The 16,134-nt window shown below is 44.8% G+C and overlaps 1 protein-coding gene across 1 annotated transcript; it reads left to right on the top strand.

The window, feature by feature from the left end:
- The first annotated feature begins 2,521 nt into the window (after positions 1 to 2,521).
- LOC147712980 (olfactory receptor 11A1-like) lies at positions 2,522 to 3,472 on the top strand. The gene has a single exon (XM_086919764.1). The coding sequence runs from the start codon at positions 2,522 to 2,524 to the stop codon at positions 3,470 to 3,472; it is 951 nt and encodes a 316-aa protein (XP_086775890.1).
- Positions 3,473 to 16,134: the final 12,662 nt, after the last annotated feature.

Raw genomic sequence — 16,134 nt, 5'->3', positions numbered from 1 at the left:
ATTCTGCAGTGATGTTAACCCTCGATCTGCCGCTTTCAACAGGCTCCAAGCATGGTCCAGCTAGTCGGCATAAAAGCTCCTTGTGGCAGAGGTTTGATAAAACTGAATTTACTAATCAACTTAGTCAGAGCAAACCCTGCCTCTCCAGAGATCCAGAAGCAGCCTCTTTCTAATGCCACAAATTTATTTCAGCAGCGGCATGTATCACTATCCCCCAGAGAGCTGGAAAAATCAGCAGGACTGCACCTACTGAACCTTGGTTCTCTGAAGAACTAGGAATATTAAGAAGACTCTGCCGTAGTCAAGAAAGATGCTATCGCAAAGACTACGACCCCAGGGAAAAAGAAAGATACAAGTCAAGACTAGCACAATATAAAGAATTGATTAACAATACTAAAATCAGCTATTACTCAGAAAGAATAGAAGGTGCACAGAACAAATCCAAAGAGCGTTTTTCAACAGTTTTGAAACTTAGCCATTTGCAGGAGACTAGTCAAAGCATAATAGATCAAGCTTTTCACAATTATTTGGCCTCCTATTTTTGTGATAAAGTCTCTTCCTTTTATAACACCTTCATGGCACGGTCAATAAATGCCCAGAGTGTTCAGGCTCCACCAACTGATATTGTAAAGCCACTTTTAGAATTGCCCAATTCAGCCCCCAAACTCAATCCACTCTGTTTTTTAAATCTTACATCAATTGCTCATGAACAAACCGCAAAAATCCTTGCAGTAACTAAGGCGGTAGCCCCGTTGGATCCATGTCCTCCCAGAGTAAGTCATATGCTAGTGGAGACAGTCGCTTGTCCTCTCATGGAGGTTCTTAACAATGCTATTGAAACTGCAACTTTCCACCTGTTGTGGAAAAAGACATCTATTTTACCTTTATTAAAAAAAACCAATTTGGATAAAACAAATGTAGGAAATTATAATCCTATCTACCGCTTACCTCTACCAGTGAAGATTCTTGAGAAACATATGAATCAGGAATTAGTCATCTTTATTGAGAATAATCATGTTCTGTATTCCACCCAGTATGGTTTCAGAGCCCAACATAGTACCGAACTGGCCTTGATCACCGCTACTGAGGAAATTAGACTTGCAGTTGACAAGGGAGGATCGGCAGCCCTGACACTGCTAGATTTGTCAGCTGCCTTTGACACAGTAGACCACAGCACCGCAATATATCGGCTTCAAGTGGCAGGGGTAGCAGGCCCAGCTCTGACAGTCCTTAAGTCATTTTTGCTTGATTGGGAAAAATGTGTTGAAGTAGGAGGTTTTAAATAAAAATGTTTAAGGCTCCCATGTGGGATGCCCCCGGGCTCATCCCTGAGCCCCACCCTTTTTAACATTTATGTCGCTCCCCTGACACGTATGATCAAAACTCATGGTTTTGAATTGGTATCATAGGCAGATGACACGCAGATTATTATAACGATCTCGAGCAAAAATCATGATTCAGTTGTGAATTTCAAGGAGTGCATGAGATGTATCAGCGAATGGATGGCTGAAAAATTGAACTAAAAATCCCGGCAGAGAGGAAGCCTCAGTGAATTCCGCCGCTGTAGAGTGCCCGAGGACACCAACGCTGTAGAGTGCCCGAGGACACCAACGCAGGAAAACAGCCATAACGCCCAAGGTAGGGCTGGAATCGTCCTGCAAGAGAATGGTGCAGCACCGCACAGCATGCCCACAGGAGTGAGTGAGGGGGCGATAGTGGAAGGAGTGGCACAGAGAACAAGGTTCATGCCCCCTCACCTGCGCACATCACAGTCCATACATACATTTGCAGCAGGAGGCATGTAACACAATGAGATATTATAATGAAAGAAGGGCCAAAAAAAGCAGGGGAGGTTTGTTGTAAGACAGAGTTAGCAAATAAAGCACAAAGCAAAATCGAAGGGGTGTTAGAAGAAGAGAGATTGCTTGTGTTCTGGAAGAGCGTGAAGTATTAGATGAAAAAGAAGATTAAAGTTTATAAAGGATAGAAAACAAGAGGGGAGAGAGGAGAGGGAAGAAGCACGAGAAACATAGTGAGAGAGCAATTGGAATGTTGTCGTTTTCCAACACTGAAGCTAAACAGAGACGTATAAAGCAAATATTACTCAGGGATAAACTCATGAAATAAATGTACAAGTGCACAAATATATGCCACAGGTGAGCAAACATAAGAGCATATACCCGTCTGTTCAGGCACTAACTTCTCTGTAGTCATTCTTGTGGGAAGTTCTTTTCCGCTGCTTCCGGGGCCATTTTACTCAGTGTAGGCACTGGAAAATCACGTCTTGAATCACTTTTCGGCTGAATGGGTCTTAACAGTTGAAGAGCTCGAGCAGCATTATTTTACTAGCTTAGATAGAAGTGCCGCTTGAAGCTGGAAATGTTGAAGCATTGTTTGGCGTCTCTAAAGTAATTATGATGTGGCTCTCTCTAAATATTATTCCTTCTGAATCTTTGCAGTCGATTAATGTAACTTTAATACATTAAAATATTAATATTATTTATTTCCTCAGAAGACCCACATGGCAAATGCAAACTGTTCTAGAAACTTCAGCAGCGACCCGGAAGTTATCCTCCTTGGACTTCATGTGTTTCCCGGCCAAAAGCCTCTACTCTTCGCAATACTCCTCACTACTTACCTTTTAACAGTGACTGGGAACATCATCATTGTTCTCACGGTATCAGCTGACCGCCATCTCAACTCTCCCATGTTTTTCTTCTTGGGAAATTTGTCTTTTTTGGATATTTGGTACATAACGACTACTATACCCAACATGTTGTCTGGAATGCTGAACAATGGCACCACTATGTCTGTCTCTGCTTGCATCACACAGTGGTATATTTTTGCTTGGCTTGCAACCACTGAATGCTACATGCTGACCGTGATGGCGTATGATAGATATGCAGCAATTTGCTATCCTTTGCGTTACTGCAAGCTTGTAGGTTCGAATACAAGCCTGTCGTTGGTTACATGCGCCTGGTTGGGCAGCTTGCTTCTTGCATCAATCACAATGTCTTTGCTACGCAAGTTACAGTTCGCTGATTTCAGTGTGATTGACAGCTTCTTCTGCGACTTTGCACCCCTTGTAGAAGCTGCATGCTCCGATACATCTGTGGTCAGAACAGTAATCTTATTCATGTCCGTCTTTGTGCTGATCATCCCGTTCCTCTTGATCACAGTGTCCTACGTTTATATCATATCAGCCATTTTAAGAATACCCTCCATCAATGGAAGACAGAAGGCCTTCTCGACCTGTAGCTCTCACCTCGCTGTGGTTGTCACATATTTTGGGACACTAATTATGATGTATTTGGTAACATCCTTGACAAGTCAGCTGTTGAGTTTGTACAAAGTTCTGTCCTTGATGTACACAGTGGGGGTGCCAATGCTGAACCCCATTATATACACTATGAGGAATAAGGAAATCAGGGCGGCCCTTGGTACATTGTTCCGCAAGAAGCTGAAATTGTAAAGACACTGACAGGGAATGATTGCATACAGTCAAAACCACTGGCAGTCATTCTGAGTAGCCAAACCCATTGTGGGTAAGCATTGGCATGCATAAGCAAGAGGGTCTGTTTAGAGTGGCATACTGTGTGAAAAACTATGATCTGGAATGCTACCTTGAGCAATTGCAGGTGGTTTTGACTATGAGCAAGCATTCCTCCCATCACCTTCGTGTATTTGATGTAACACAAGAGTATGCACAGAGAGGGATCTCTTGCTCGTTGTGCCACTGGACCCAAGCTATACTTCACTGACGAGTGTAATAATACTGGAATTGGTCTACATCCATGCAATACCTTACTGACAAGTGTAATAATGCGGAAATTGGTCTCTACCCATGCTATAACTTACTGACAAGTGTAATAATACTGAAATTGGTCTGGACCCAAGCTATACCTTACTGACAAGTGTAATAATACTGGAATTGGTCTACATCCATGCAATACCTTACTGACAAGTGTAATAATGCGGAAATTGGTCTCTACCCAAGCTATACCTTACTGACAAGTGTAATAATCTAATGATCTGATGCTCTTGGAGGGTGCCTCATCTGACACTTTGGGATGGACTGTCCCCACAAGGATAGGGTCAGTTCTAATTTGCAAAAGGGTTGGAATGCTATCCAGAACGATTGCCAGTTGTTTTGACTATTTGCAAGCATTCCTCTCATCACCTTTTGTGTGTTAGTTGGAATCAAAAACCATTTATAATCGCCAATAATTCTATCTAGGGATTGTCTCTGGTAGGGGTAGAGGTGGGGGTGGTGGTGGCGGTGGTGGAGTGCGTGTGTGTATTTTCAAATTTGAGAACAGAGTCTGAATATGCTGTTTTGGAAAAATACAATTTGGGCCAGGCAATAGTCACCATCTTTTGGATTTTTGAACATGACATATTTCAAATGATGAAAAATCCATACATTTCTTTGAGTGATACCTAGTGTACATTCCAAGTGGATGTGAGTGAGTAGTGATTCCCTATAGTAGTTTACTGTCAGTGTCAGGCATGCCATTCACTTTTTTCAAACGTATCATGCCTGGTCTATTAGAGTTATTACAGGTATGTGCTGGCACAATTTGTCTATGGGGTCTGAGAAAAAGTATGCATCAACTTAGTACTGAATGCAAATGCTGCCTAATTTCACGCACGGTATGTCACCATACAAATCTCAAAATTGTCACAACATTCAATCACTAATTGCAGAGGCCTCACTGAAGCCAGAAAGTTGGCACTATTAAAGTTATGCAAACTGTTTCCAAAGCCTATTGCCAACTTCTCCATTTTCAAGTGAATAACAAAGTATCAAGTGTCAGCACTGCAGCAAAGGTTAAAAGCTGTCAAGAGAAGGACCCGTTCAGGGAGAGAAGGTAAAGCTTTCCAGATTCAATGCATCAGAAGGGTAACAGAAAAAATACCTTGGTTTTAGGCTACAAGTGACGTGAAACGAACATAAGACTAATCGTGGGTGAAATATCAGTATGTGGCATGCAGAAGTTATAGCTTGGCAAAGCTACCTCTTCTAGAACCCGCATCTGTGAACTCCCGACATCTCCAGGCCCCGGTAAACTCCGGAGAACCGGCGCCCGCCATCCAGGGGCAGCCGGAACAGAAGGGAGGACGTCCCGGAAGCCTCCGAGGTGAGCGCGTCCCGCACACAAACACCGGCAAAGACAGGACTCGCGGGGCAGCAGTCTGCCCCTCCCAGCAGCAGCCAGCCCACCGGAGCTAGGGAAACGGGTAGAAAGCTCCGGGGCGCCCCATAGAAAGAATCCGCTCCCAGCGCACCTCCATGAAGCCAGGGCAAGAAAGGAAATCCACGGAGACCCGAGAAGCCCTGCAACCCAGGGCCCCCGCCAGGAGGAAAGTACAGGAAGCCCAGCAGCCTGACTTTACAAAAGGTCCCACGTAGGTCCACGAGCACCCCCAAGGCCCCGCCAAGAAGGAAACCACAGGACAATCGTAGCAGGTAAGTGCCCGGCACTCAACCCAGCGTCACCCATCAGTAGTCCAACCGACAGGAAACAAAACAGGTTTTGCTTCTGGTGGTGAGGTGTATTATAGCACCTGACAGGAGGGTGGGTGGAGTCTAAAAAGCGTTTCCTGTTTTGTTTCCTGTCAGGTGGAATACCTCATGTGTTATGACTGGGTCGAGGACGAGGGACGTAGAGGTAATGGACTCTGGAAAGCATATCCTACAAAGAGCCATAGGCAGCTGCCAGAAAGGAGGCTCGCCCACCCTGCGAGAGACAGACCATGTTTGGAGTGACCACCAATAACAATCAGGACAGAGCCTAGCCAGGCTAATCAGTATTGCTAAAATAACCTGCTGGTTTTGATTGTCAACGCATTGAAAATTCAGAAGAGATCATTTTGTTTATTCCTCTAAATTTGCTGACTGGGCGTATATTCTGAATAGCCGTAAGCGGCCTTCTCCTCCCTGAATGCTGATTGGCTATTGAGGTAGAAAAGTCCTTCTGCGCTGCTGCAAACTCCAGAAGTAAAGGGAGGATTAATAATCCTTCCGCGAGTAAGTCCTGCACAATTATAGTGCTTCAAATGCAGAGGGAAAGTGTCTTAAAGTATCAGCTTGCCAAACATGTGGTTGGGGTGCACGATGTCAGTTTTGGTCCTCTCAGTTCTTTTTTTTAAGAAAATCAAAGCATGGAACAATACGTATCCTAGCGATAGTAGTTAGAGTCCCTTTTACTGATATTGGCGGAAGGCAAGTACTTTAAAGAAGATACATTTTTAGCTAGTTGCTAGAAAGAAGGAAATATGATGCAAAAATCATATACAGTACACTTTACTAACATCCATGTGAGTCAGAAAGATGCTCCTCAATCTTCAAAACTGTGTTCATCAAACATAATCCTATGAAAACAGATTTGTTTGCAGTGGGCAGGCTTGCCGCGCTACATATTGAGTGGTGAAGGTAGTAAAATAGCAGTAGTCTATGAAGTTTTAAATATCATGATACAAAAAATGTCATAGCAAGAATATCGACTACAAAATATTACTGCAATTCGTAAAGTTTGAGTAGCTCTGCGGTCTAAAACGCAACATGTATACCATGACTCACATCTAGATACAATATCATCTCCTTTTCATCAAGGGCCAGATCATGACCAGTTGCTCTGACGCGAAATTCAGCTGGGAATATATCTGCATTTATTTGCAGTGTGTAAAATGCATACATTTATCTCAGAATTCTCCGAGTTAATGCGTGAATTGCAGACAGCACAGAGTGGTAATTGCTGCTCATTGTTTCCAGCTTGTGATCTCTGCAGCTCACGCATGAGGTTGGGATTTTTTTGTTGTTGAATGTATACATTTAAGATACTGCAAATACATTTTGTTCAATTAAGTCAAGCCAAGATTATTTATAAAGTGTTATCCCTATGGAATCCATGTGCCATCACAGTCGAAAACAGAAGACAAAGCTTTTTTAAATGTCTTAAAATAAGTGAGGACAATAGATTCCCAGAACCAATGATAGTCCTCTGTAAAGGGTGAGAGAACCAATCAGTCGCTGTCTATAGTACTCAATGGTTGGCAAAGGTCTCTGTGCAACCATTCTAGATTTGCAATAGACGAGGACACAATTTTTAAAATTATGGAATGTGCCCTGGAATTTGAAACTTGGTCAATAACTAGAAGCCGTGGAGTCTACAAAGAACAGGTTGACGTCTATCCATTACAAACCATGCAACATTTTTGGATTTTCTAAGTGGCCCAAGCAGTTCTTTTGAACACTCTTTATAAAGGGTGCCATAATAATCAAGTTGTGATCCCACTATGCCTTGCAGGATGGTTACTCACTCTTTACTACAGGTTTGCAAGGTATTAAATTGGCCAGCAAATGGACGTGAACATTATAGGTCTTGCAAGAGTTTCCAAACTCAAATCATTATATTCAATTACCTTATGTGTTTGCACATTCCAGAATGGCCAATAGTAATATTCCACATTATCCACCATTTATTAGAGGTGCTCAACTTTAGACAGAGCTTTAGAATCAAGTAGCATGAAGTGGCTGTTAAGGTAGGCAGGGCTTGTGTCATGTAGCGCTTTGTAGAGGTGGGTGAGGAGTTTAAGGTGTTCCCATAGTCTAGTCTGCTGGTGGTAAAGGCTTGGGTGATTGTTTTCCTGGTGTTCTCTGGTAGCGATTTGAAGATTTTCTTCAGCATTCTTAAATTGTTAATAGACCACTGTGTTGATTTGGGTGGTCATATCCAGTTTGTCTTCCATAATAATTCTGAGGTTTCTTGCTTGTGGACAAGGCATGTGAGTGGGTCAAACGTATGTAGGCCACCAGGTGGAGCCCCATGCTGAGGCATCTTTTCCGGAGACCACCACTTCAGTCTTGTCCACGTTCAGTTTGTGGCAGTTGGACTTTTTCCAGGTGGCCACTTCATTCATGTATGCGGTGAGCTTGTTCTTAGTTTTGGTGTTTTGTTTGAAGGGACAGTATCAAATGCATGTCGTCGGCGTATGTGAGAATCATTGTGTTATGAGCCCATATTAAGTTGGCCAGTGGAGTCATGTAGATGTAGAAGAGCGTTGTCAGATTCGTTCTCATGCTTCAGAGCAGTAGGGGGATGTTGACGGTTTAGGTTCTTTTAGGAAGGAGCTGATCAATTTGAGGTTGAGTTCCTGGATGTCTGCTTCATGGAGTCATTGTGTTAGAATGGGAGGGGAAATGGTATTGAAATCTGCTGATAGATCTAGAAGGATGAGTGCCACGGTATTTCCCTTGTCGGGGATCATCCGGATATGATACATTGTTGCTATGAGGGCAGTTTCAATGCTGTGATTGGGTCTATATCCTGATTGTGTGGCTTTAAGAAGTTGCTGTTTGACGAGGTGGTTTGAGAGACGCTTGTTGATGTCTTTTTTTTAAACCATGGCTGGGTAGAGAAGGAGGGATATCGGTCGTTAGTTGGCGAGTTTGGTTGGGTCAGCCGAGGGTTTTCTGTGGAGGGTGTTGTTGTATGGCGTTTTTAGGATCCAAGTGAATTTTCCTGATTCATGCCCTTATATAGGTACAATTCACACTGTTTTATTTTATTTATTTATGGTTTTTCTAGAGCGCGTAGTCACCCATAGGGTATCCCAGCGCTGAACCTCTTACTCACAGGGGGAGATAGTCAGGAGTGATGATGGCTCAGGGGAAGAGTAGGGTTTTGAGAGACTTCCTGAACCGCAGGAGGTTTGGTTCTACTCTGAGGCTCAGGGGGAGTGCGTTCCATTTTTTTCCCGTGTTGACCGAAAAGCGGCGGCCGCCTATACGGGCCTTCTTTACCTTGGGGATCGTGATGAAGTTTCCATGTTCGGAACGAAGCGCTCTCGTGGGTCTGTAGGGTGTAATCCAGTTGTTTAGGATTGGGGGGCCAGTGTTGTGCAGTACCTTGTGGGCCAGACAGAGGGCCTTGAAAGTTACCCTTTCCCTGATGGGGAGCCAATGCAGCTTCCTCAGTGCGGGCTTGGCAGATGTTCTGGCGGGGGTGTTCGTTAGGAGTCGGGCTGCGGCATTTTGAGCTTTTTGCAGAGTTTGGAGGGTGGATTCTGGAGATCCCAAGTAAATGGCGTTGCTGTAGTCCAGCCTGGATAAAATAAGGCCTTGGATCAGCAGGAGACGCGACTGGAAAGGCAGTAGAGGGATTACCTTCCTGCAAGATCTAAGTAGACCATAGCATGTGCCGGCCGTCTTTCTTGCCTGTGTCCTGAAGGTGAGATCAGTCTCCAGCCACACTCCAAGACTCTTGACCTCCGTCTTGGGGGTGGGGTTTCACCCATGCAGGCGGGCCAGATGTTAGGGGGGAGGTTCGTGGTTTTATGCCCTAGGAGCAGGATTTCTGTTTTGGAGCCGTTTAATTTCAGGGCAGAGTCACTCATCCACTGATGTACGTTGGCGAGGCAGTCGTGGAGATTAGAGGGCTCTAGCTTGGGGTGGGAAAGTGTCACCACCAGTTGTGTATCGTCGGCGTAGCTGACGATAGTGACTCCAAAGGGAGAGACCAGTTCCTCCAGTGGGGCCATATACACGTTGAACAACGTGGGGCTCAAGGATGAGCCCTGTGGCACACCACACTGGAGGGGGATGGAGGGGGATCGGCTTTCACCTTCCCATACTTGGAAGGAGCGTTGGGAGAGGAAAGACGAGAGCCATTTCAACGCCCTGTCTTTTACCCCGATGTTATCGAGACGTTGGGTTAAGACCTGGTGACTGACCGTGTCAAAGGCCGCACTCAGGTCTAGGAGGACCACTGCCACTGATCCTCCTGTATCGATAATTTCCCTGGTCTTTTCTACTGCTGCGAGGAGCGCAGTGTCCGTTCCCTGGCCTGGTCTAAAGCCTGTCTGTGAGTTATTGAGGAGTTGGTTTGACTCCAGGAAGTGTGACAGTTTTTTGTTCGCAAGTTTTTCGGCGACCTTGCCTATCCAGGGGAGGAGTGAGATAGGTCTATAGTTGGAAAGATCTGCCGGGTCTAGGGATGGTTTTTTGAGCAGCCCTTTTACGACGGCCTCCTTCCAGTTTGCAGGGACCTCTCCCTGTGTCAACGAGATGTTAATGAGGGCTGTCAATTGGGTGACTATGGTCTGAGAGATGTTTTTGACGAACCGTATGGGGACTGGGTCGCTAGGGGCTCCGCTCTTGGTTGATGTGAGTGTAGCCATTACTTCCTCTTCTGTAACTGGGCCAAACGACGCTAGATAAGGCTTGTCGGGTGAGGGCGGCGGCTCCTTAGCTCTCTCCATGGGGTCCGGGTTAGCGGCAGGAAGGGAAGTGAGGATTTTTTTGATTTTTTCTTCAAAGAAGGTGGCCAGCTTGACGCATTTTTCCTCCGCTGCTTTGGGGTCCATGGGTTTTTGCGGGGGGTCAGGGACATGGAGAAGCTCTTTGAGGATGGAGAAGGTCTCCTTGGCTGAACAGAAGGAGCTTTTTATTTTTTCCTCGTAGAAGGTGCTTTTTGCGTCGTGTAAGGCTCGCTTGTACGCTTTTATGGAGGATTGATAAGCACTTTACTCTGCTGTTGACTTGTTTTTCCTCCAAGTGCGTTCTGACTTTTTACATTCCTTCTTGAGGGCGTTGAGAGAGGGTGTGTACCAGGGAGTGGGGTTGATTCTTTTAACGTGTTTTAACGAACTGGTAAGTGGGATGAGACTGTCTAGGCGATGGGCTAGCCAGTCGTTGAATTCTCTGTCCGCGGTGTTCGGGTCTGTGGATAGGGGGCCATCGGTTTCACGTAGTTTAGCTTCCCATTCCTCTGGTACTAACTTGTGCCATCGTCTAGTTCGTATCCTTGTTTTCTGTCTGAGTGCTGGTGTCGTTTTGAGTGACCAGTGCATAGGGATCAGCATATGGTCTGTCCAAGGTAGAGGGGTGGGGTCCTGGGCCTTTAGGTTCTTGATGTTGGTGAAGATAGGATCCAGGAGTTGTCCTTTCTCATGGGTGACCTTAGAATTTCGAAGGTGGAGATCGGCTGTAGTGAGATCGGCCAGTAAGTTGGCTGCTGCATTGTCCGCAGGGTCCAGAAAGTGCATATTAAGGTCCCCTAGGAGGAGAAAGTTAGAGACTGAAATAGTCTTAAGTGAGATGTGATCCATTAAAGTACTGGTGAATTCTCCTAGAGAGCCTGGCGGACGGTACACTAACAGTCCCGAGAGGGAGGTTGATGGAGAGATGTGGATGGTGAAATTGTAGTTTTCACAGTCTTTGACGGTACCACATTCAATTCTACATTTAAGATGGTCTTTGTAGAGTATGGCCAGGCCGCCACCTCTACCGACTGGTCTGTTCAGGCAGCAAATTTGGTAGCCGGGGGGTGTTGCATTGACCGTGTCGAAGTCACTGTGCGGGGTCAGCCATGTTTCAGTCAGAAACAATATGTCAAACATCAAGTCCTGGACGAGGATGTTGGTTTCGTGGGCGTGTTTTACTAAAGATCTGCAATTCAGGAGGCCAAGCCGAAGTCCTTGGTGAGGTTCCGTTTCCTCAGGTTTGTTACAGAGGATACACCCTGCAAAGGGGGCGTCTTCCTTGAGGATGTATTTGCACTGGGGATGTTTTTTTGGGTTCCAGGCAAGCAGTGTCTCTTGGGTGTAAGAGATACGTTTCTGCAAGTTGGGCATAGTGTCTAGGCCTGAGGCCGTCTGGGCCCGGACGGGCCCAGACGGGCTTGCCTTTGGCTTGCCTTTGGCGCGCTGACGGCGCGCCCGCTGCGCCCGTCCGCTGCGCGTCCGGTGATTGCACATCTTTTTGAGGGTGGAAAAGGGGCGGGTGGGCGTGGCCTAGGGGTAGACGTGGCCTCGATTCCTCGCCGTCAATGGCGGCAGATTTGTTTGCTTTTTCGAGTGTTTGTTGCAGCGAAGAGATCGCTGTTTAGGCGTTTCTATAGCCCGTTCCGGTTGTGCCAGGGGGGTGAGTGCAATTTAAAATACAGATTTTTAGCAAGATAGGTGACACAAGAAATACAATTTAAAATAAGGTGGACTCCCGGCTTCCGCCTCAGGAGTATAGCAAGGTTCTGGAGTTGTGGCGCTGTCAGCAGCATTTTATACTTTGTTGGGCGGGTGGGCGTGGCCTAGGGGTAGGCGTGGCCTTGATTCCTCGCCGTCAATGGCGGCAGATTTGTTTGCTTTTTCGAGTGTTTGTTGCAGCGAAGAGATCGCTGTTTAGGCGTTTCTATAGCCCGTTCCGGTTGTGCCAGGGGGGTGAGTGCAATTTAAAATGCAGATTTTTAGCAAGATAGGTGACACAAGAAATACAATTTAAAATAAGGTGGACTCCCGGCTTCCGCCTCAGGAGTATAGCAAGGTTCTGGAGTTGTGGCGCTGTCAGCAGCGTTTTATACTTTGTTGGGCGGGTGGGCGTGGCCTAGGGGTAGGCGTGGCCTCGATTCCTCGCCGTCAATGGCGGCAGATTTGTTTGCTTTTTCGAGTGTTTGTTGCAGCGAAGAGATCGCTGTTTAGGCATTTCTATAGCCCGTTCCGGTTGTGCCAGGGGGGTGAGTGCAATTTAAAATACAGATTTTTAGCAAGATAGGTGACACAAGAAATACAATTTAAAATAAGGTGGACTCCCGGCTTCCGCCTCAGGAGTATAGCAAGGTTCTGGAGTTGTGGCGCTGTCAGCAGCGTTTTATACTTTGTTGGGCGGGTGGGCGTGGCCTAGGGGTAGGCGTGGCCTCGATTCCTCGCCGTCAATGGCGGCAGATTTGTTTGCTTTTTCGAGTGTTTGTTGCAGCGAAGAGATCGCTGTTTAGGCGTTTCTATAGCCCGTTCCGGTTGTGCCAGGGGGGTGAGTGCAATTTAAAATACAGATTTTTAGCAAGATAGGTGACACAAGAAATACAATTTAAAATAAGGTGGACTCCCGGCTTCCGCCTCAGGAGTATAGCAAGGTTCTGCCCTAATATAGGCATAGAAATCATTCCCGTATTTAGACATAGCCCATGCAGACCAAATACAGGCATGGCTACTTCCACCCGTACCAAAAGGTCACAACAATTTCTTGGAAAATCAGCTTAAGTAGTCTGGGACCTTCCCTTGCTTGAATATTGATTTGTCCAAGAACTCATGTACTTTACAAAGAACTACTATTCCCTTGGGTTTCTTTCCTGACATTATTATGCCCGACTTTACGTCAAACTAGGCACCTTCGAGGTATTCCTTCACTTGCTCTAGCAAGACACAGTGGTTCGGAGCAGTTTGACTACCTACTTGCCCGACACAGCTCGCTATAGGAAGTGCCGAAAGAAGTCGACCCTCCAGCTGATGCACTGATCGAGAGGCTGCATTTCTCTCGGCAAGAATCCAGCTGCAGTGTTTCCAAGCTCCCCTTGCAGGGTGTTGGGAAATCGAGTGCCGAGACAGAGATACCAGACCTCCTTCTTTCTAAACTAAGTTATGGTGCTGATTAGATCCTAGACAAACCTTGGATAGATTCTTGGCAAAGAAAAACTAAACCTATGCTACACCACACTTACTTCTTCCTGCGTTCTAGACTTAGGTTAGGTACATTGGGGTAGGAGTATTTTAGAAGCACCAGTGGAGTACTTTTAACCCTTGTTATTTATGTATGTATTTATATATGGTTTAGAAACCATACAATGCTCTTACAGTATTCTTTTATAATATTGTTCTTGTTGTATGCATTATACCTTGCAGTCTGCATTACGATTGTAGCAGTTTGCTTTACTTGCATGAGAAAGAAGACTGTTCAATAAACCTTTTATTGAAAAACGCCCGTCTCGCTATTTCTCTGCAACTCTGTAGAAAGGAAGCATGCACAAGTGACTGAGTGAAATACTTATCTATTGTTTCTGTAACTCTAGAGATATTTTTCTTATTCTTGGGAAACAAAGTTGTCATGTTTATGCAGTTGTCAGAAACTAATCCCTTCTTGTGAATCCAAGAACGTTTCTAGTGACCTCTGAGCTAGCTGGCATTCACTATCAAGTTTAATATATTCAATAGAGACCTAGTCGACCTCAGTCCTACGTCTAATCTATAGGATATATTATTCCAATGCGCAGAGCGTATTGGGAATATAGGAACTACACTACATGGCACCCAATGTTTGGCAAGGCACTAATCTAACGCTATATACTAAAGTAACTCAGTCGTGCTTTTCTCGGAGACCAATTTTTCCCGTAAAATACTCCAATAGACGTCTGGAGTGGGTAAAAAGGATAAAATATCCGCCATAACTGAGTAGGACGAAAATCCTATGTATAAGTTTTTGATTTGTTCAATGTTGAAGGATACAGTTTTCCAAAATATTGTGCATCTTATCTTTGTTTCCTTGAAACTTGCTGTGCAACTTTCATTAAACAATGACCAAAGACGACAATAACGCATCCGGTGGAGCTGCAGCCCTACTGGGCTTAGACGTTACAGGTTTCCAACAAGATGAATTTAAGGAAAGCCATAACTATAAAACTTATAACAAATGGCCTATCATCAAGAGAGGGTAATTTTTGTGATAGAGGCACATGAATATCAGCAGACACAGGTATTCTATTCATGGATTATCTTCCCTGAAGCAAATTCAGTAACACAAGTGTTTCACTTCTACAAGGTAGAGGAACACCCAACGGAATACGTTTCTTTCGAGGATATTGAAATTCCACTAACTTACCAAGAGCATGCACTCTGATTTAAAGGCGCCCTACACCATCAAAATCACATTACCAGGCTCGGTACACTAGGTAGCCCAGGAGCAACATGGCCGGTACTAGCCAGCTATACACCACATCCTGACATTGAAGAAATGTCAGTGATGCACTATTAGTTCAACTAAAACAACTAATAAAAATGCATACACAAAGGGTTCAATATGTCATGCGGACTTTAACAGTCCAACCTCCTATAAGGAGTCCATAACACACCCCTTACCAGGGAAACACAAATAAAATCACACCACAGACTATACAATCAGTCATTGGTAAATTGCCTGCAAAAAGGGAACAAATTCCATTCTGGATAGCTCAAAAAATTACTCAGATCGAGGAAGTATTTCCTGATACTACCCCTCATGAAAAACACAGGATTCTAACAATCTGTTTACCAATGGGGATCGCACTACACCTGGAAGACTGCAACACTTGGGGTACAGTCTTTGTTTCAATCTAGAAAAAAACACATGGTGTTCCATCTATGGCGGTACCAGACAACCTGAGTCAGATTCAAAATGAATACGGGGCAGCACCTGCTTTAAATCTAGGTATGAAATTACTGAAAGATTTCAAACAGGTCTCAACAATAATATTAGCTAATATTAAAGGTGAAGTAACATCCATGGTGATCCGCCAAAAGTTAAGAGAATTTGAGCAACCTCAAGAACTAGCCAGAATAATTGAAAAAGCCTATGGAGAACTAGGTAGGCACAGTTTGGGTGGTAAACCAGTAAAACCCCAGCTGACTCAAAGTCCTGAAAAGGTCTTTATTAAAGACACTCATACTAGACTGATCGCCTAGTATTGGATTACAGACATTTAAACTCCTGCAAAACTTTTGCAGTACAAAATGCACACAGTGCAGCACTAATGAATAACATTGTGCGTAACAAAAAAAAAAGACAACATTAGATATTTCTAATGGTTTCTTCTGTCAAAGTATTGCACCGGAAAGCAGGAACTTGACCGCTTTTTCAATAATGGGGACACAGCGTCAGTTCTGTCGTCTCCCCCAGGGATTCAAGAATAGTTCAGGGTTATTTTCAGCCAGATTAACAGAGTTACTACGGACGTATGATGATGAAGCATTATCATATGTCAAAGACATCTATCTAACAGACGATGACTTAGAGAGGCACTTGAACAGGGTGAACACCATAATACTTGGCTTCACCTCTGAGGGGTATAAATTCAATTTAAAAAAATCACGAATTGCCCACCTCAACGTGCTGTTTCTAGGATATGAATTATCAAGTGAAGGCAAAAGACTGGTGGCAAACTTTCCTGAGAAATGTGCCCTGCTTCAACCTCCAAAAACACTGAAAATTGTACAGTCAATTCTAGGTTTCCTACATTTTGGAAGAACTTACATTCTAAATTACGCAGAAAGGGTTATAGCCGAGATACCCGCCACCCCCTCTCAACACAATCCCCAAAAGGAGTGAAACCG

The sequence above is a fragment of the Lissotriton vulgaris genome, chromosome 5 (assembly GCF_964263255.1).
Source record: "Lissotriton vulgaris chromosome 5, aLisVul1.2, whole genome shotgun sequence".
NCBI lineage: Eukaryota > Metazoa > Chordata > Amphibia > Caudata > Salamandridae > Lissotriton > Lissotriton vulgaris.
Note: the sequence above shows the minus strand (reverse complement) of the source record. Positions and strands in the feature narration are given on the sequence as shown.

Excerpts from the sequence above, each read along its gene's own strand:
- LOC147712980 (XM_086919764.1), top strand. The coding sequence starts at position 2,522 with ATGGCAAATGCAAACTGTTCTAGAAACTTCAGCAGCGACCCGGAAGTT.